At 33.1% G+C, this 15,182-nt stretch overlaps 1 protein-coding gene across 1 annotated transcript in view; it reads right to left on the reverse strand.

Moving 5' to 3' along the window:
* Window positions 1-15,182, reverse strand: part of LOC142865690 (uncharacterized) — a 142,083-nt gene that overhangs the window by 122,314 nt on the left and 4,587 nt on the right. Inside the window, exons 3-4 of the mRNA XM_075998879.1 lie at window positions 11,482-11,769; window positions 10,585-11,151 (exon numbers count right to left, since the gene is read on the reverse strand). Of these exons, the coding sequence (XP_075854994.1) occupies window positions 10,585-11,151; window positions 11,482-11,769 (855 nt within the window). The remainder of the gene's footprint in view (window positions 1-10,584; window positions 11,152-11,481; window positions 11,770-15,182) is intronic.

Here is a 15,182-nt window from a genome sequence, read left to right on the forward strand (position 1 = left end):
ACCTTAAAATCTTTACCCCCATTATATGCTGAAATTTAAAAAAATCTAAAAATAAATAAATAAAAATAGAGAGCAATTACAACAGTATACCAAAATTATTACTCTTATGTTCTGTGTTCGTTATTAAGTAAAATAAGTGTTACTTGAAAACAAACACTTTGGTACCATGATAGACAATCTGACATCTGACATAGCAACTCAGTGACTAATGAAACAAGTTACATATGCAGTGTGGACAGGCTGGACAAAGGGATGATTCACATCCCAGGTGGGATAGAATGTGGAGGAGAGTTGAGACAGAGCTATGAGGAGATCAGTTGCTTTTCTCCACCAAGCCAGGTCACCTTAGATCGGGGTTACCACAGAGGATAAGAAAATTGATAGGAAATAGAATAAAAGAATATACAGAGACTAAGGTTTCTGTATATTCTGTATAAAAACAGTTTACAGTTTTATATAAAAAGATCACATATAACAGTGGGCTTATCCAGGAGACTAGACATATCCCCATGAATGTCTAGCAACATGGTTAGATTTACATAGATTTTTATAATCACAAATATTAATTACCAGGTTTCAGGGTAACATATTTAAATATCAGTGAATACAGTTACTATGGCAGACAGTGGGTTGGGGTCAAAATTCTTCTCAAAGGGTTTCAATTCTATCTAGGTGAAAAATAGGTACAAAGTCTTTCAAGGGCTAACTTCTAAGTTTTAAGAGGTAGTCATCAATTAACAAAGGTAAACAAAAGAGGTATAGTGACCCTATATTTTTTTGATTGAGTTGTTTTGGACTTAAAGGTAGATGGTCAGGAGAGAGGAGGGAACAGATCATTATAAAACAGGTTGTTTAGAACACAGGGGCCTGTCTCCGGGCAAAGGGCAGTCATTATCTCTGGCTCCCATCCTGTAATTGATATTTGCCCTGCCTTGTCTATAAGGGAACAGGAAAGCTCACAGATTTTGAGATACCAGGAAGCCTTTCTGGAAATCATCCCTACTGGAACCATGAGAGCCTTCTTTGATAGCAGCTTATGATAAGTGTACCATTGACTTCCTACTTCCTTCAGGGCAAAACCCTGCCAACCCCTGTTTCTGTCTTTAATATAGTAACATAGGGCAACACAAGGAAATAATGGTCATATGAGCTACATATAATAAATTACTCAAACATATTTTTCCAAGAAATTCCCCCTTTTTATTTTTATTAGAAATAAGTTCATGCAGTTGTATGTCTATCATGGTAATGTGTCAGTCCTCTGCTGTTTTTTTGGAGTTTTTGACAGATTATAAATAAGCACAAGTAAATGATTAAAATAATGTCACAAGTTAATTTGGTGGAATTTTTACAGATTTTAAGATGAGAAAGTGAATCACCTGACTCCAAACAAAATAAGATGTCATTAAAAATGTCAGCTTTAGAGAGCAAATTCAGTTTGTGACAGAAGGTATTTAATATATTTGGTTGTAAATGTCCTAACTGTTCAGTCAGATTTTTCTTGATGGATTAGATGTTTTTTAATGTTTTCCCAAGGAAATACAGTTTGATTATGTATGTGTGTGTATATACAGAGAGAGAGAGAGAGAAATACAAATTGAGTGATATTCCAATCACAACAGAGCCTAAGTTGCTTTTGCAGACTTATGACCTGGTCTCCCAGTAAGGTGACTGCTTGTTGTAAGTCAGCCACTTAAGCAGCCAATTTGCTGTCAATTTGATTCTGTTTGAACCATAATTGATTTGATTTGTAATGCCAATTTTGAACAAATTCAGTAGCTTCAGCTGTTTGTTGTAATGGTACACCAGCCATGATGGCAGATGCAGTGACAGCAATAATTTGCAAAGTAGCTGCTATTAATAAACCAATAAATTTTTTTGTAAGTTTAAGAATGTGGTTAAGGCCGGGCGCGGTGGCTCACGCCTGTAATCCTAGCACTCTGGGAGGCCGAGGCGGGCGGATTGCTCAAGGTCAGGAGTTCTAAACCAGCCTGAGCAAGAGCAAGACCCCGTCTCTACTAGAAATAGAAAGAAATTAATTGGCCAACTAATATATATGCAAAAAATTAGCCGGGCATGGTGGTGCATGCCTGTAGTCCCAGCTACTTGGGAGGCTGAGGCAGAAGGATTGCTTGAGCCCAGGAGTTTGAGGTTGCTGTGAGCTAGGCTGACGCCATGGCACTCACTCTAGCCTGGGCAACAAGCGAGACTCTGTCTCAAAAAAAATAAAAAATAAAAAAAAAATTTTAAAGAAGAATGTGGTTAAGTAGTTTATCCAAAGCAAACTTTGCTGGGGTTTCCTGCCAAACTCTATTCATTTTAACAGGTAACCACAGACCTGTTCTGGCTTTAAGAATATAAAATGTTTCTTTATGAGGATTAAATTTTATGGAATAATCAATACAGAAAAATAGGAACAGCTGTTACAAGTCACTAGGAAGGAAGGTGCATCATAGATAGCATGTCCAATCATGAATAAGTAAGGCAATTTAACACAAGCTTGAATATAATGAGTAGAGTTTAGGTAAAAATTCCACTCTTGGCTACTGTTTATATCTAATGTGCTTGTGGTAATCCAGGCCTGCAAAGGGTGTAAAGCAGCCAATAATTTCAACAGTTGCTGATGAATAGGGTCATCTAAATTATGGGGAGCTGGAGTGCTCATACCATAATTGAGCCATGTAATATGACTTTCAAAGTCAGTGTCTGTTACATACATCGAGGTGGCAGTTTTGTTCCAATGAAGTTTTTAAGTTTGTAAGATGAGGCAGGATGTCCGTGGGGACTCCAGTCTAATACATAACCACAGGAACGTGACCCAGTAAGAATGTGTCCCATGTGACTTTTACAATTTCTCCATTGTACCCAGGATTTAGGGTCAGAAATTACTACCTCCTTACAGATGGGTATATCTGTAGATGCAAATGTAGTATGTCCAGAAGCAAAAAAAAAGGAGACAGTTAAAAGAAATAACCAGGCTTTCGTTTTGCCACCGGTAGAGTTGCAGGTGACTAGCCAGATTTGAGTAGCAGGTTTTAAACAGTGAATACCTTTACCAATACATATGGGAGGGCCTTCTGTTTGAACTCATATTTATTAATTAAAGTGTCCTATTCATGGAGTTTCATTGGACCACAATAATCGTAAGGTCCTGGTAGCCAATTAGAATCATTATTAAATACTAGGAAAGGAATGCCAGCCCAATTGACAATCTTATTTAAAGTTGGATTGGGAATATAGGCCCAGTAATGATAAGTGTGGTTATCAGACATTCTTACCGCCATGCTCACTATGCAGATCATGGCAAGAAAGAGGTTTACAGATGTTTTAGGTGCAGACATCAACTTCAATACTCGGCTTCTTCATAGGTCCTCTTCAGCTGTCCGCATGTCATGATCGATGGCTGACATGTTTTCTTGCTTCAGCACTTCCTATTCTTTATTTTCATCCTTTTAAAGCCCTCAGCCAGGGCTTTGTTCACTTCTGGTGGTCTCTTCCATTTTTCACCTCGTGTTTCCACTCTGGGTTTGAGTCTTCTGCTTGGAATGCAGACTGTTTGTCCATCATCTGTCAAAACACAAGCCAAAACCTCTCCCCCACACCTTTGCCCATCCTTCTTTCCATTTATTCTTCTGTATCACCTTTCCACCAGATAGGCTGGTGAGAAAAGAATCTGGTGGATGACTCCCTTTCCAATACCTTATACTGTTGTTAAAGTATCTTTTTTATGATAACTCAAAAAAGTTAAATAAGGCTTAATTTATTCTATCTCTGGGGGATCATATACCTCCCCCTTTTTGTTTAAATAGCATATATTTTAAGGTTTGATGAGTATGTTTTTTACTATTGTAGGTAATATCTATTGAGTTAAATGTGAAATCTGAATAATTTATTTTTGGGACAGTGATTAGCAATTTTTTCTATAAAAGCAGATATATCTGATTGCCAATCCAGATTTCGCTGACAAGCTATTTGAATTTGTCAATTAGTAAGAGGAATAATATTGTTTTTAAGGATCTTGGCACTCATTTGTTTCAGTCTATTGCTGTTTTTTAGGTTAGTTACCAAAATTAAAGAAGAACCTTATGTAGTCATAATTTTTAAATTAAAATGAAAACATGTTAAAGAATTAAGATGAATAGATTATGCCATCTTATATTAATATTAACAGAAACCTTTGTTTTAGTCAAAATTCCCTAATACATTTCCTTTCATAAACTTTATCCCATCTTGCATGTATCACGCAGCATCTATAAAACATACCTTAAAACTTTGTGTTTTGTCCTAACTCCTTTTTCCTAAATAACCAGTCATTTTAGGACAAAAAATTCTATGAAACATCCTTCCTTTACATTATCTTTTTCATAAACTTTCTAAATAAAATGTCATATTCTTTGACTTCTTACATCTTTTTCTTACTCACAAGTTGAATTTTCTTTTTCTTTTGTTTTTAAATTTATTTTGATTCAATCTTTAAATAACCGATGAATTCGACAAAATATATATTCTAACAAGAACACATTCTTTTTCTTTTATACTTTTTTCTATTAAAAACATCTTATTCTATGGTGTATCTTATATGTAGAATTACATGCATTGACCAGAATTCTTATTTTTAGTAACATTAAATTTTAATGAAAGCTTAAAAAGCAGGAAGTCATGAATTTTTTATCATAAGACTCTTGTCATCATGAAACAAGTTTATAGGTTCCTATAAAATTATAGCCAAACCAATAATTCAAATATTTTTCAAAATGCAAAAATCCCATTCCTTGAGAGAGGACACTCAGTTTTTCAAACAAGTATAAGACCTAATAGACAGACTATAGTACAAGTTAAAAAGCAGGCTGAGTCTGTCTTTTTTTCTTTGCCTTCATTTTCGCAATTTATTAAAAGGTGAATACAAAATCTTGTTATTTCTATTCATATCATATGACAATCTATATTGAAAGAGAAAACCAAATTTCATTCTATTAGTGTATCAATGATAGTTAATTTTAATAAAATCTTATAAACAAATCTATATCATTCTAACCAATTTGCCTGTAAGTTAAGACTTTTATAAATGTTTTATAACCTTTAACTTGTACATCCAATTAATTTTAATGACCATGTATATATTGAATATAAGTAGCTTCAAAAACCAATAAGTTAAACAAAATTATCTTTTAATAAATCTAATACTTTTGTTTTAAATCATTTTTGTTAAAATTTTTTGTATAGAATTGTTTCCCTTTCATTCCATTGATACCGTTTAGTTGGCTGTTAATTGTTTAAAGCAGGTATGGTGAAGGCAAATTTTTCTCTATCAGATATTTGCAAAAGGATACTAAAAAACAATTGTTTAAATCTATAATTATAATATATCAATCCTTAGCCACAAATCTTTAGAAAAATTGTAACATCACTTCCAGTATCTATAAGTCCACCAAAAGATTTGCCATTTAGCTTAATTTCTAATTGAGGTTTTTGGTCATTAATAAAAGTTTCCTAATATACATTTATTCCAGTACTTCCAAAACCACCTTGTCTTAAAACATTAGATTTAATTTACATATTAAGTACTAGCAGAAATTGTGCAATACAGTCTCCCACCTGAATAGTATAATTGGAAGTGAAACTCATCATAACTGAAATTTCTTTTGAATAAGCTGAATCAATTATTCCTAGATGTATTAATACTCTTTTTCATGTAACAGAAATAGGACCAAATTATTAATTAATATTAATGTGCCTGTAGGACCAGGACAAATACATAGGTAGGTATATGTATTGTCACAAGATGGTCTTTGTTCTGGGAAATTACCTTTTGGGCCAACAGTCTCAGCCAAAAGTTGCATTTTAAATGTCTGACTGGATCTTTAGGCAAATTCTTAAAAGATTTTTCAGCAGCCAGGTGCTCCACTTGCTACACAATGTGCCACTGGGGTGCAGTGGTGGGGAGCTGGTGCTGGGCTGCCTGGCTGAGCACAGCCACAGGCTGGGTGGCTCAGCAGCCATGGCAGTGGTGGCACCATGCTGCTTAATTTTGCTGGGCATAATGCCAATGGCATTTAGATTTAACATTATTAAAAGCCGATATATGTAAAATCATATTCCTTCAATTAGGAGGACTAACCATTTCTTGCACCATATCTTTCTTGCAATCTAGCAATAAAATCTACATGAGTTTCATTAACATTTTAACATTTATATAGGAAGCTACAGTCTAAGAGAAGGTATCTTTTTCCATACTTTAATACAGCACTTTTGTATATGAGAAATAGCCTGATCATCATATTTTAGTTGAGCATTAATATCAAACCAATATTCCTGACCCGTAATTTGTGCCAGAAATTTTTACTGGTGGGTCCGCGGACACATTTAGCTAGGGTTTCTGACACATATTATCCCTGCACCAAGTGATTAACTGGAAAAATTTAGGCAGAGATATAACTGTTCACACAGGAGATTTCCAAACCCAAGGAATTAACCTTTCTATTTGAACTACTTGTTTAATCGAGCTCAGGGTGTCAAGAGAGTTTGTGCTGGCTGTGCACAGTGGCTCACACCTGTAATGCTAGCATTCTGGGAGACCAAGGCAGGAGAATCACTCAAGGTCAGGAGTTTGAAACCAGCCTGAGCAAGACCTTGACCATGTCTCCACTAAAAATAGAAAGTAATTAATTGTCCAAATAAAAATATATAGAGAAATCAGCAGGGCATTGTGGCATATGCTTGTAGTCCCAGCTACTAGGGAGGCTGAGGCAGAAAGATTGCTTCAGCCCAAGAGTTTGAGGTTGCTGTAAGCTAGGCTGATGCCATGGCACTCTAACCCAGGCAACAGAGTGAGAGTGCTGCTTCTGTCATTCCATTTGTCAGTCGTAAGCAAGGGAACTCTGATATTTACCAGCAGGTTCATAATCCAGCACAGAACATGAAAGGTGCTTTAACGATTTTATTTGAAGCTAAAGACACCTGGACTTCCTGGTGCTGATGATTATGTTATGGAAGAGACTAAAGATGTATGTGGTGCTCACTGTCTCACCTCTGGCCACTGTGAGCATCGAAAACAGGATTGCATCCAAAATCACTGATGAAATTTTCAATCAAAAAGTGGCCATGATCCCTGAGATTCCTCTAGGGAGAATGACCAAATTATTGGCCAATGTTAGATAACTAAGAATGTGAAGTGTGTACTGCACACTCCAACTACTAAAATAAAGGAAGATAAAGTTATGTAAAATAAATTCTCTAAGATTGAAATATCAGGTAAAGAAAGATTATTCCAAACATTTTCAATGCAGAGAAATCATTCCATTATATTCTAACACTGAAAATACACACTCAAAAGTAGATTCTAGATGGATGCATATGTTGTACTATAATTAATAGAAAATTAAATCCAATGCTCTTTACCTAAACTTCCTATTAAGAGATTGCCAAATTCTCATATTTCTTTTTATAGAACTTACCATATGCATCACACACTTATTAATGCTTCATTTATTGTAATTATTTTCATATTTATGACATTATATGTTAGGATCTAATAACAGTTTGCTTTTTACAAAAGAACACAATGCTGAGTTCTTTATTTACTCCTCTGGCCTTCAGAACTGTTTATCTTTCTTTGGCCTTTAAGGCTCTTACTTTAACCTTAGGACACTGAACCTCTCTAATTTTACTTAAGTTATGAGAATGCTGTATGTATAGCCTATAAATGGCCTCAAGCTGTCTAGCTAAAATTTTTGTTCACCAAACTAAAAAAATTCTACACTTCTCATCAGAACTTTTAAAGTATTGTGTGAACTGGCCAGGCTTGAGTACAACAGTGAGAATATTATAGCCCAAGCACAGATGGAAAGAACAATGGCTTAGATAGAGTTGTAGAAGGGAATGCAGATAAAAAATGACAAAAAACTCGAGATAATTATGAAATGAAAGAAGCAGAATTTCCACTTATAAATTTCAAGAGTTGGTTGTTTTGCAAGTTCCTTCACTCTACATGCAAAATCAGTGATTTTTTACCCTGGACATTTTCAATCTCTTCTCTGGAGCCACAAGCTCACTCCTACAGAAATATTGACTGCTAATTATAAAGCATCTATTAAATATCTAACAATGTCCTGTACTTATTTCTTCTATTTAAATATAAAATCAACTCCATAATTTATAAATCCTTCTGAGTGTTTACCTGAACAAAGTAGCCTGATAAAGTCAATAAATCAATTAGTTCGATAACCCAAAGTAAAAGAAACAGTAACCAGAATGTTCTTTCAATATCCTTCCCAAATTAGTATGAAAATATAGAATGTACTAAGTAAAATGTAATTACTACAATGTGGAATTACTCACACCTTTAGGTAATTTTATGAGCACCATGAAGTTTTATAACCATCCTTGTTGTAATTGTAGATCAGGTCACATAAATGGTATTTAATGAACTTTGAAATAATAAAATAACATAGGTGGCCTAGCATGAGTAATAAGCATGTAAGAACAGAGGATTGGCATGGGCAGGTTCCCATTCAGAAGCTTTAGGGTTTTAAAGAATTAATTCAACATAAAGTGAACAAAATATTTCCTTTCAGAATCTTTGAAGTTTCTAGTTTGCTAGTAAATTCTCAACACTTTTGAAATTATCCATCTTTTCTAATATTTCTTTTTTTCTGTTGAAATAGGTATACATCCACATTCACACAAACATAATTACTTACTCTGTAAATATACTACAACTATAGTTCAACTTAACCATGATGTATTTGTATATTTGATTCAATATAAATAAAAATATGCTTATTTCTGTTTTATTGGCCAGGCAGGTTGCATGTTGAAGGAAAAATGTAGGATACAATGTAATAACTAGTCATGCTGTGTTAAGAAATGTATGGCTTTTCATTAAGTACAAAATGTTTATTATAAGCATTATGGTAACAATGTAATTATAAATATAATGAAAAAGAGCTTTGGGAACATTATTCTTCAAAGCAGAGACACTGATAAAAAAGATCACAAGTGATGTCTTGTTACTGTGTATCCCCACAGTACATTTTTACAACCCATTACCTCCAACTTTGAGTAACATGGGATAGGTTAATTGTGGTGCAAAATAACACTTCATTCAATCTACAACATGTTTGACACATTAAAATTACTTTTAATTTAATGAAACAAATTAAGTTTAAATGTAATCTAAAAATATTCCAAATTTCAATCGATTTTATTATCATAATGTACAATATTAAAACAAGTAATTTCTAATATTCTAATTTTTTCATTCTGATTATAATGAGAAGAATATTAGTCTGTATACCTACATCATACATCACTTGAAATACTGTTTGTTATAAAAAAATATCCATAGTACCTCTCGATTTCAAAAATCTTACATTTCAGTGATTTTAATTTCCCATGGAAAAGTACATGAATAATGCCTACTGAATACACAAAGACTACTAATAAATGCGATGTAGCTATCATTAACCACACACATTCACATACACGCTAAGAATGAAAACATACCATCTACTGTATCTAAAGTTGAATAACATTAGTATTTGCTTGTCAAAAAGGAAAAAAAAATTTACCTTTTATATTTTTACCCTACCCTGACCAGAAAGTATATTTTACATGTAATTATAACTTTCACAAAATCTCTCTCTTTTTAAAGCTGACATACAAGTAAATCAACTAACTATTTTAACTGGGTGGTACTCTATAATCAACAACCTGGTTTAAAGAAATTTGTGAATGTCTTAGTGCATTAGTGTATTACACTGTGAATCCTCTGATATTTGTTTAGACTTGATTCTTAATTAAATGTATTCTGAAATTCATTATATCTGTAGAGTATTTTTAAGTATCAATTCTTTGTGGTTCTCTAAGGTATATCTTTGGCATAAATATTTTTTCACATTCATTGTATTTGTAAGGTCTCTATTTCTTAAAATTTTTGTGATGTTGAGTAAAGTTGGAGAAAGTATTGGAGCATTTTTTTCAGTGTAAGTTCTCCCATGTCCAATAAGATCTCTGTTATAACTAAAAGTATTGTCAGCACTCTCCATTATGATTGTTTACTTGAAGTATAAGTACTGTTGTGCATTTTAAGGCTAATACTTAGGGAAAGCACTTCCATACTCATTACATTTATCTCACTTTTATCTAGTATAATTTATTTGGTGTTGAATAAAATGCGAGCAGTTATTAAAGACTTTGCCACAATTCTCACATTCATAGAATTTTTCTCTGTTATGCATTATTTTATGAAGACTAAGGTGTGAGCACTGGAAAAATGCTTTGCCACATTCCTCACATTTGTATGGTTTCTCTCCTGTATGGATTCATTTATGTAGAGTGAAGTCTCTGAGCTGGAAAAAGACTTTTGTTACATTCTACAACATTTTAGGGTTTAACTCCAGTATGAATTCTTTTATGTTGAGTAAGGCTTGACCACTGGGTAAAGGCTTTGCCACATTCTTCACATTTGTAGGGTTTCTCTCCAGTATAAATTATTTTATGTAGAGTAAGGACTGAGGACTGGTTAAAGGCTTTGCCAAATTCTTCACATTTATAGGGTTTCTCTCTAGTATGAATTTTTTTTATGTCGAGTGAGGATTGAGGACTGGTTAAAGGCTTTGCCACATTCTTCACATTTGTAGGATTTCTCTCCAGTATGAATTCTTTTATGTAGGGTAAGGATTGAGGACCGGTTAAAGGCTTTGCCACATTCTTCACATTTGTAGGGTTTCTCTCCAGTATGGATTCTTTTATGTAGAGTAAGGTTTGAGCAACAGGTAAAGGCTTTGCCACATTCTTCACATTTGTAGGGTTTCTCTCCAGTATGAATTCTTTTATGTTGAGTAAGGTGTGTGCACCGTGTAAAGGTTTTGCCACATTCTTCACATTTGTAGGGTTTTTCTCCAGTATGTATTCTTTTATGTTGAATAAGGATTGAGGACTGGGAAAAGGCTTTGCCACATTCTTCACATTTGTAGGGTTTCTCTCCAGTATGAATTCTTTTATGTTGAGTAAGGCTTGAGAACAGGTTAAAAGCTTTGTCACATTCATCACATTTGTAGGGTTTCTCTCCAGTATGAATTCTTTTATGATGAGTAAGGATTGAGAACTGGTTAAAGGCTTTGCCACATTCTCCACATTTGTAGGGTTTCTCTCCAGTATGAATTCTTTTATGTACAGTAAGGTTTGTGCACCAGGAAAAGGCTCTGCCACATTCTTCACATTTGTAGGGTTTCTCTCCAGTATAAATTCTTTTATGTATAGTAAGGTTTGTGCAACAGGTAAAGGCTTTGCCACATTCTTCACATTTGTAGGGTTTCTCTCCAGTGTGAATTCTCCTATGTATAATAAGTTTTGAGCAACAGTTAAAGGGTTTTCCACATTCTTCACACTTGTAGGATTTCTCTGTGGTATGAATTTTTCTATGTCCACAAACATTAGAACTCTGGTTAAAAGTTTTGCTACATTCTTTAAGTTTGAAACTTTTCTCTCCAGTATGTCTTGTCTTGTGGTTATTTAGATTTGATGATTTGCTAAAGACATTTATACATTTATTACATTGGACGATTTTTCTATGGCAAGTTGACAAACATTGGGTAAGACCATCAGAACATACTTTCTGCTTCTTACACTCAGCCACACACTCCCAGTCTCTTCTTAAGTGTATATTTTCAAGGCCACGGCTTCCATATAGTCTCATTATTGATTTCTGAAAGGGGTCTTTTATGCCCTGCTCTGGTAATTGGTCTTTGGTGCAATAGTGAGACAGTTCTGAAAGAAATGAAAATAACAAAGTATCTCACTAACCAGACTCAGGTTAATATACTTCACAATTTGAATATATAAAACTATACATAGCACGTTAGCAAGAAAGCACAATAGAATACCATGGTCTTACTTCCATCATAGATGTATGACCTTAAAAACATACTTACAACCATGATTCTTTTACAAATCATAACTGCTAATAGTTCATAGCACCCCAACTGAGAAAAACACCAAGAACCACAGGAAGGGAAGGAAACTTTGTTGCATTTACCCACCAAAGCCCTTCCTCCATGCTGACACTGAGTTATCACTTTAGTAGTAAAATCCCATCTCCTGGATTCCCTTTCAAAAGAGAATGAAACTATGGGCACATGTCCACACATGTGTTTTTTGTGGCCTTTCCAAAGGCTGGTTTCCACCTCCCTTGACAACTACATAACTCTCTGAGAAAAATATCCACATATTAAGAATAAAATTCTGGAATATCATAATGATGTTGGGCAAAATATTTAATTATGCTAAAAAATTTGAAAGGCAAAATAAAAAAAGATCATTGCCATGTGTTAATTTCTATACTATATTAAAGGACATAATTATTGACATTGATATCATAAAGGTGAGGGCAGATGTAAAGATTAAAAATTTTTATATGCAACTGAAGTAGTTATTCATTTAACATAAGTAGTAAGTTCAAAGATTTTAAGTAGTTCTTACAGTGAACATCAGAAAAAATGTTTATAGAGATAAAAGAAAGCTAGGCAAAGAAACAAAATATGTCACTAAAAATCAGTGAGGCACAATGCAGGACAGAAGGAGAGAAAGAAAGAAAAGACAGTGACAAAAGTTATATAAAACAATTAACATAAGAGAAATTGTAAGTCCTTCCTTTGAGAAAATTACGTAAATTTTATGTACTAGTGTTTCCAGTCAGAGGCACAGTTAAATAAAGAGTTAAAAAAAATCCAACTATATTCTATCTAAAGCGACTTGACTTAATTCCTGGTGAGAACAATAGACTACAACTAGAAGGATATAGCAAGATATATCAGAAAAACATTTAGCATCTAAGAGCAGTGGAGTTCAAAATTATATTAGGCACATTATTTTGAAGTAAAAAACGTTATAATTTTTAAAATATACTTTAAGTCAAAACTGTCACAAGAGAAAAAAAAGGCAATAAATATAAAAAGTGGTCATTCATGGAGGGCCTATGAAAATAATACATTTATATGATATCTATCTTTATCTCACATCAAGGTTATCAAATATATTTTTAAAAAGCATTGACAGAAATGAAGCAAGAAATGGACAACAAAGTAATACGATACTTTGATATTCTATTCCACTTTCAATAATAATAAAACCAGTCAATTATTAATAAGAAAACAAAAGATTTGAAAACACTACAGAGCAATTAGACCTAACAGATATATTGGAAACACTCTACAGAATAATAGTAGAATATACAATCTCATTGATAGCTCATAAAACGTTCTTCCTAAAAAACTACCTGTTCAGCCACAAGTCTTAACCAATTTTAGAAAATTGAAATTTTACTCACTTTAATTTTTGACTAGAATGGAATGAAACTGAAAATAAATAATAGAAGAAACACAGAAAAATTTACAAATATAGGAAAATAAACAACACACTCTTGAATACATTCTTCTTCAACAGAAGAAGACCTAATGTTGTGAAGATATCCAGATTGATCTACAGATTAAATGCAATTCCTTTCAAATTCTCAATTTCAGTTTTTGAATAATAGAAACAGCAAACTTTTCCTTCAGAAGTTTCATTAAATGTAAATGGTTTAGTCTCTCAAATGAAAAATAAGATGAATGTATGTATAAAAACAAACAGAACTCTACAATATGCCACCTACAAAATCCTTACTTTAAAAGCTCTAAAAAGTCAAATGGTTGAAAGTAATGTAAAAAACACTACATAAATAATAGGAAGACGATATTGTGGCCATAATTAAAGAAAATACACTTTAAGTCAAAAACCATCAGAAGAGACAAAGACTTTTATAATGACAAAATCGGTCATTTAGGAGAAATCTATAGCACAGAACACACATAGACAGATGATATACATGTAATGTACACATTTTAGGTTAGATATTTTTAAAATATATATTATATATCAGGGCTTTGCATGATATGTGATTATTTCAATGATGAATATATAAGGCTATGCCTCATATATATGATTTCAATGATGAATACAAAAATTTGACAGAAGATAAATAAGAAAACAGATAATGGGAAAGACATTATAGACTAGTTAGATGTAAAAGACATTTAAAGAGGTCTGCAGTCAAAAGCAGCAGAATACACTATGGTTTCAATCATACATGGTAAATGCTATTAGGACACTTAAGTCTTATCAAGTTGAAGAACCCTAAAATCATACAACATATATTTTTTGACAAAATTGAAGTGGAACTAGAAATCAAAAGCACAATATAAACTGGCTAATACAAAAATATGTCAAAATTAAACACATTCTTTAATGCATTCATGCTCAATGGTCAGATGATTTAAAATTGTTAAGATCCTGACACTGTTTTAGTAGATGTAACATGAAATGCATAATAAAGAAAAAGGAAGAGAAGAAAAATGGGATTGTATCACACTTCAAATTTTTTTGCAGAAAGGAAAAACTTAGTAGAGTAAAAATGCCTCCTTTTAAATGGGTAAAAATAGATGCAAATCAAATATTTGATTGAAGTTAACATGGTGAATAAGTAAAAAATGATTAAAATTCAAAAACAATGGTGAATAGTTTGACTAATAAATGGACAATAGATTGTTCTGGCATTTCTGCAAGGAAGGTATACTAATGGACAAACATAATTTGAAAGCATCCTAAAAATTATTAAACTATAGAGAAATCAAAACAATATCACAATGATTTACCATCTCACATGCATTACATTGAGAACTTAAAAGTAAATAAAAGCCTATGCAAATACATACATATGGTGAGAATGTATAGAAAGGGAAATGCTGCCATGTTATTCTGAGCCTTTGATTCTAAAAATTACAAAAAAATTGAAATAGAACAGATCACAAATTTAAAATATATGAGGAATCAAAATCAGCTCTATGGTGGATAAAGAAGGATGCACTTGTTTTTCCCCCAAAGAACAAAAAAATTTGACAGCCATCCATGGAAAATTACAATTATCTGAATTTGGGGACTTAAATGGAAGGTCATTAAACTCTAGTGGAACCATAGATCTGGGAAGGTGATTTAGAATATTCAGGCTCTCATCCAGCTGACAAACTTAAGGACCCATTGTCCTGAATACAGACTGCAACATGGGTCAACCATCTTAGATATGCAGTCTCCAATGGTTCCCTGTGACAAAGTTGGAGTGGTGTTTCTCATCCAGAGACTTTGGGAGA

The sequence above is a fragment of the Microcebus murinus genome, chromosome 31, assembly GCF_040939455.1.
Source record: "Microcebus murinus isolate Inina chromosome 31, M.murinus_Inina_mat1.0, whole genome shotgun sequence".
Taxonomy (NCBI): domain Eukaryota; kingdom Metazoa; phylum Chordata; class Mammalia; order Primates; family Cheirogaleidae; genus Microcebus; species Microcebus murinus.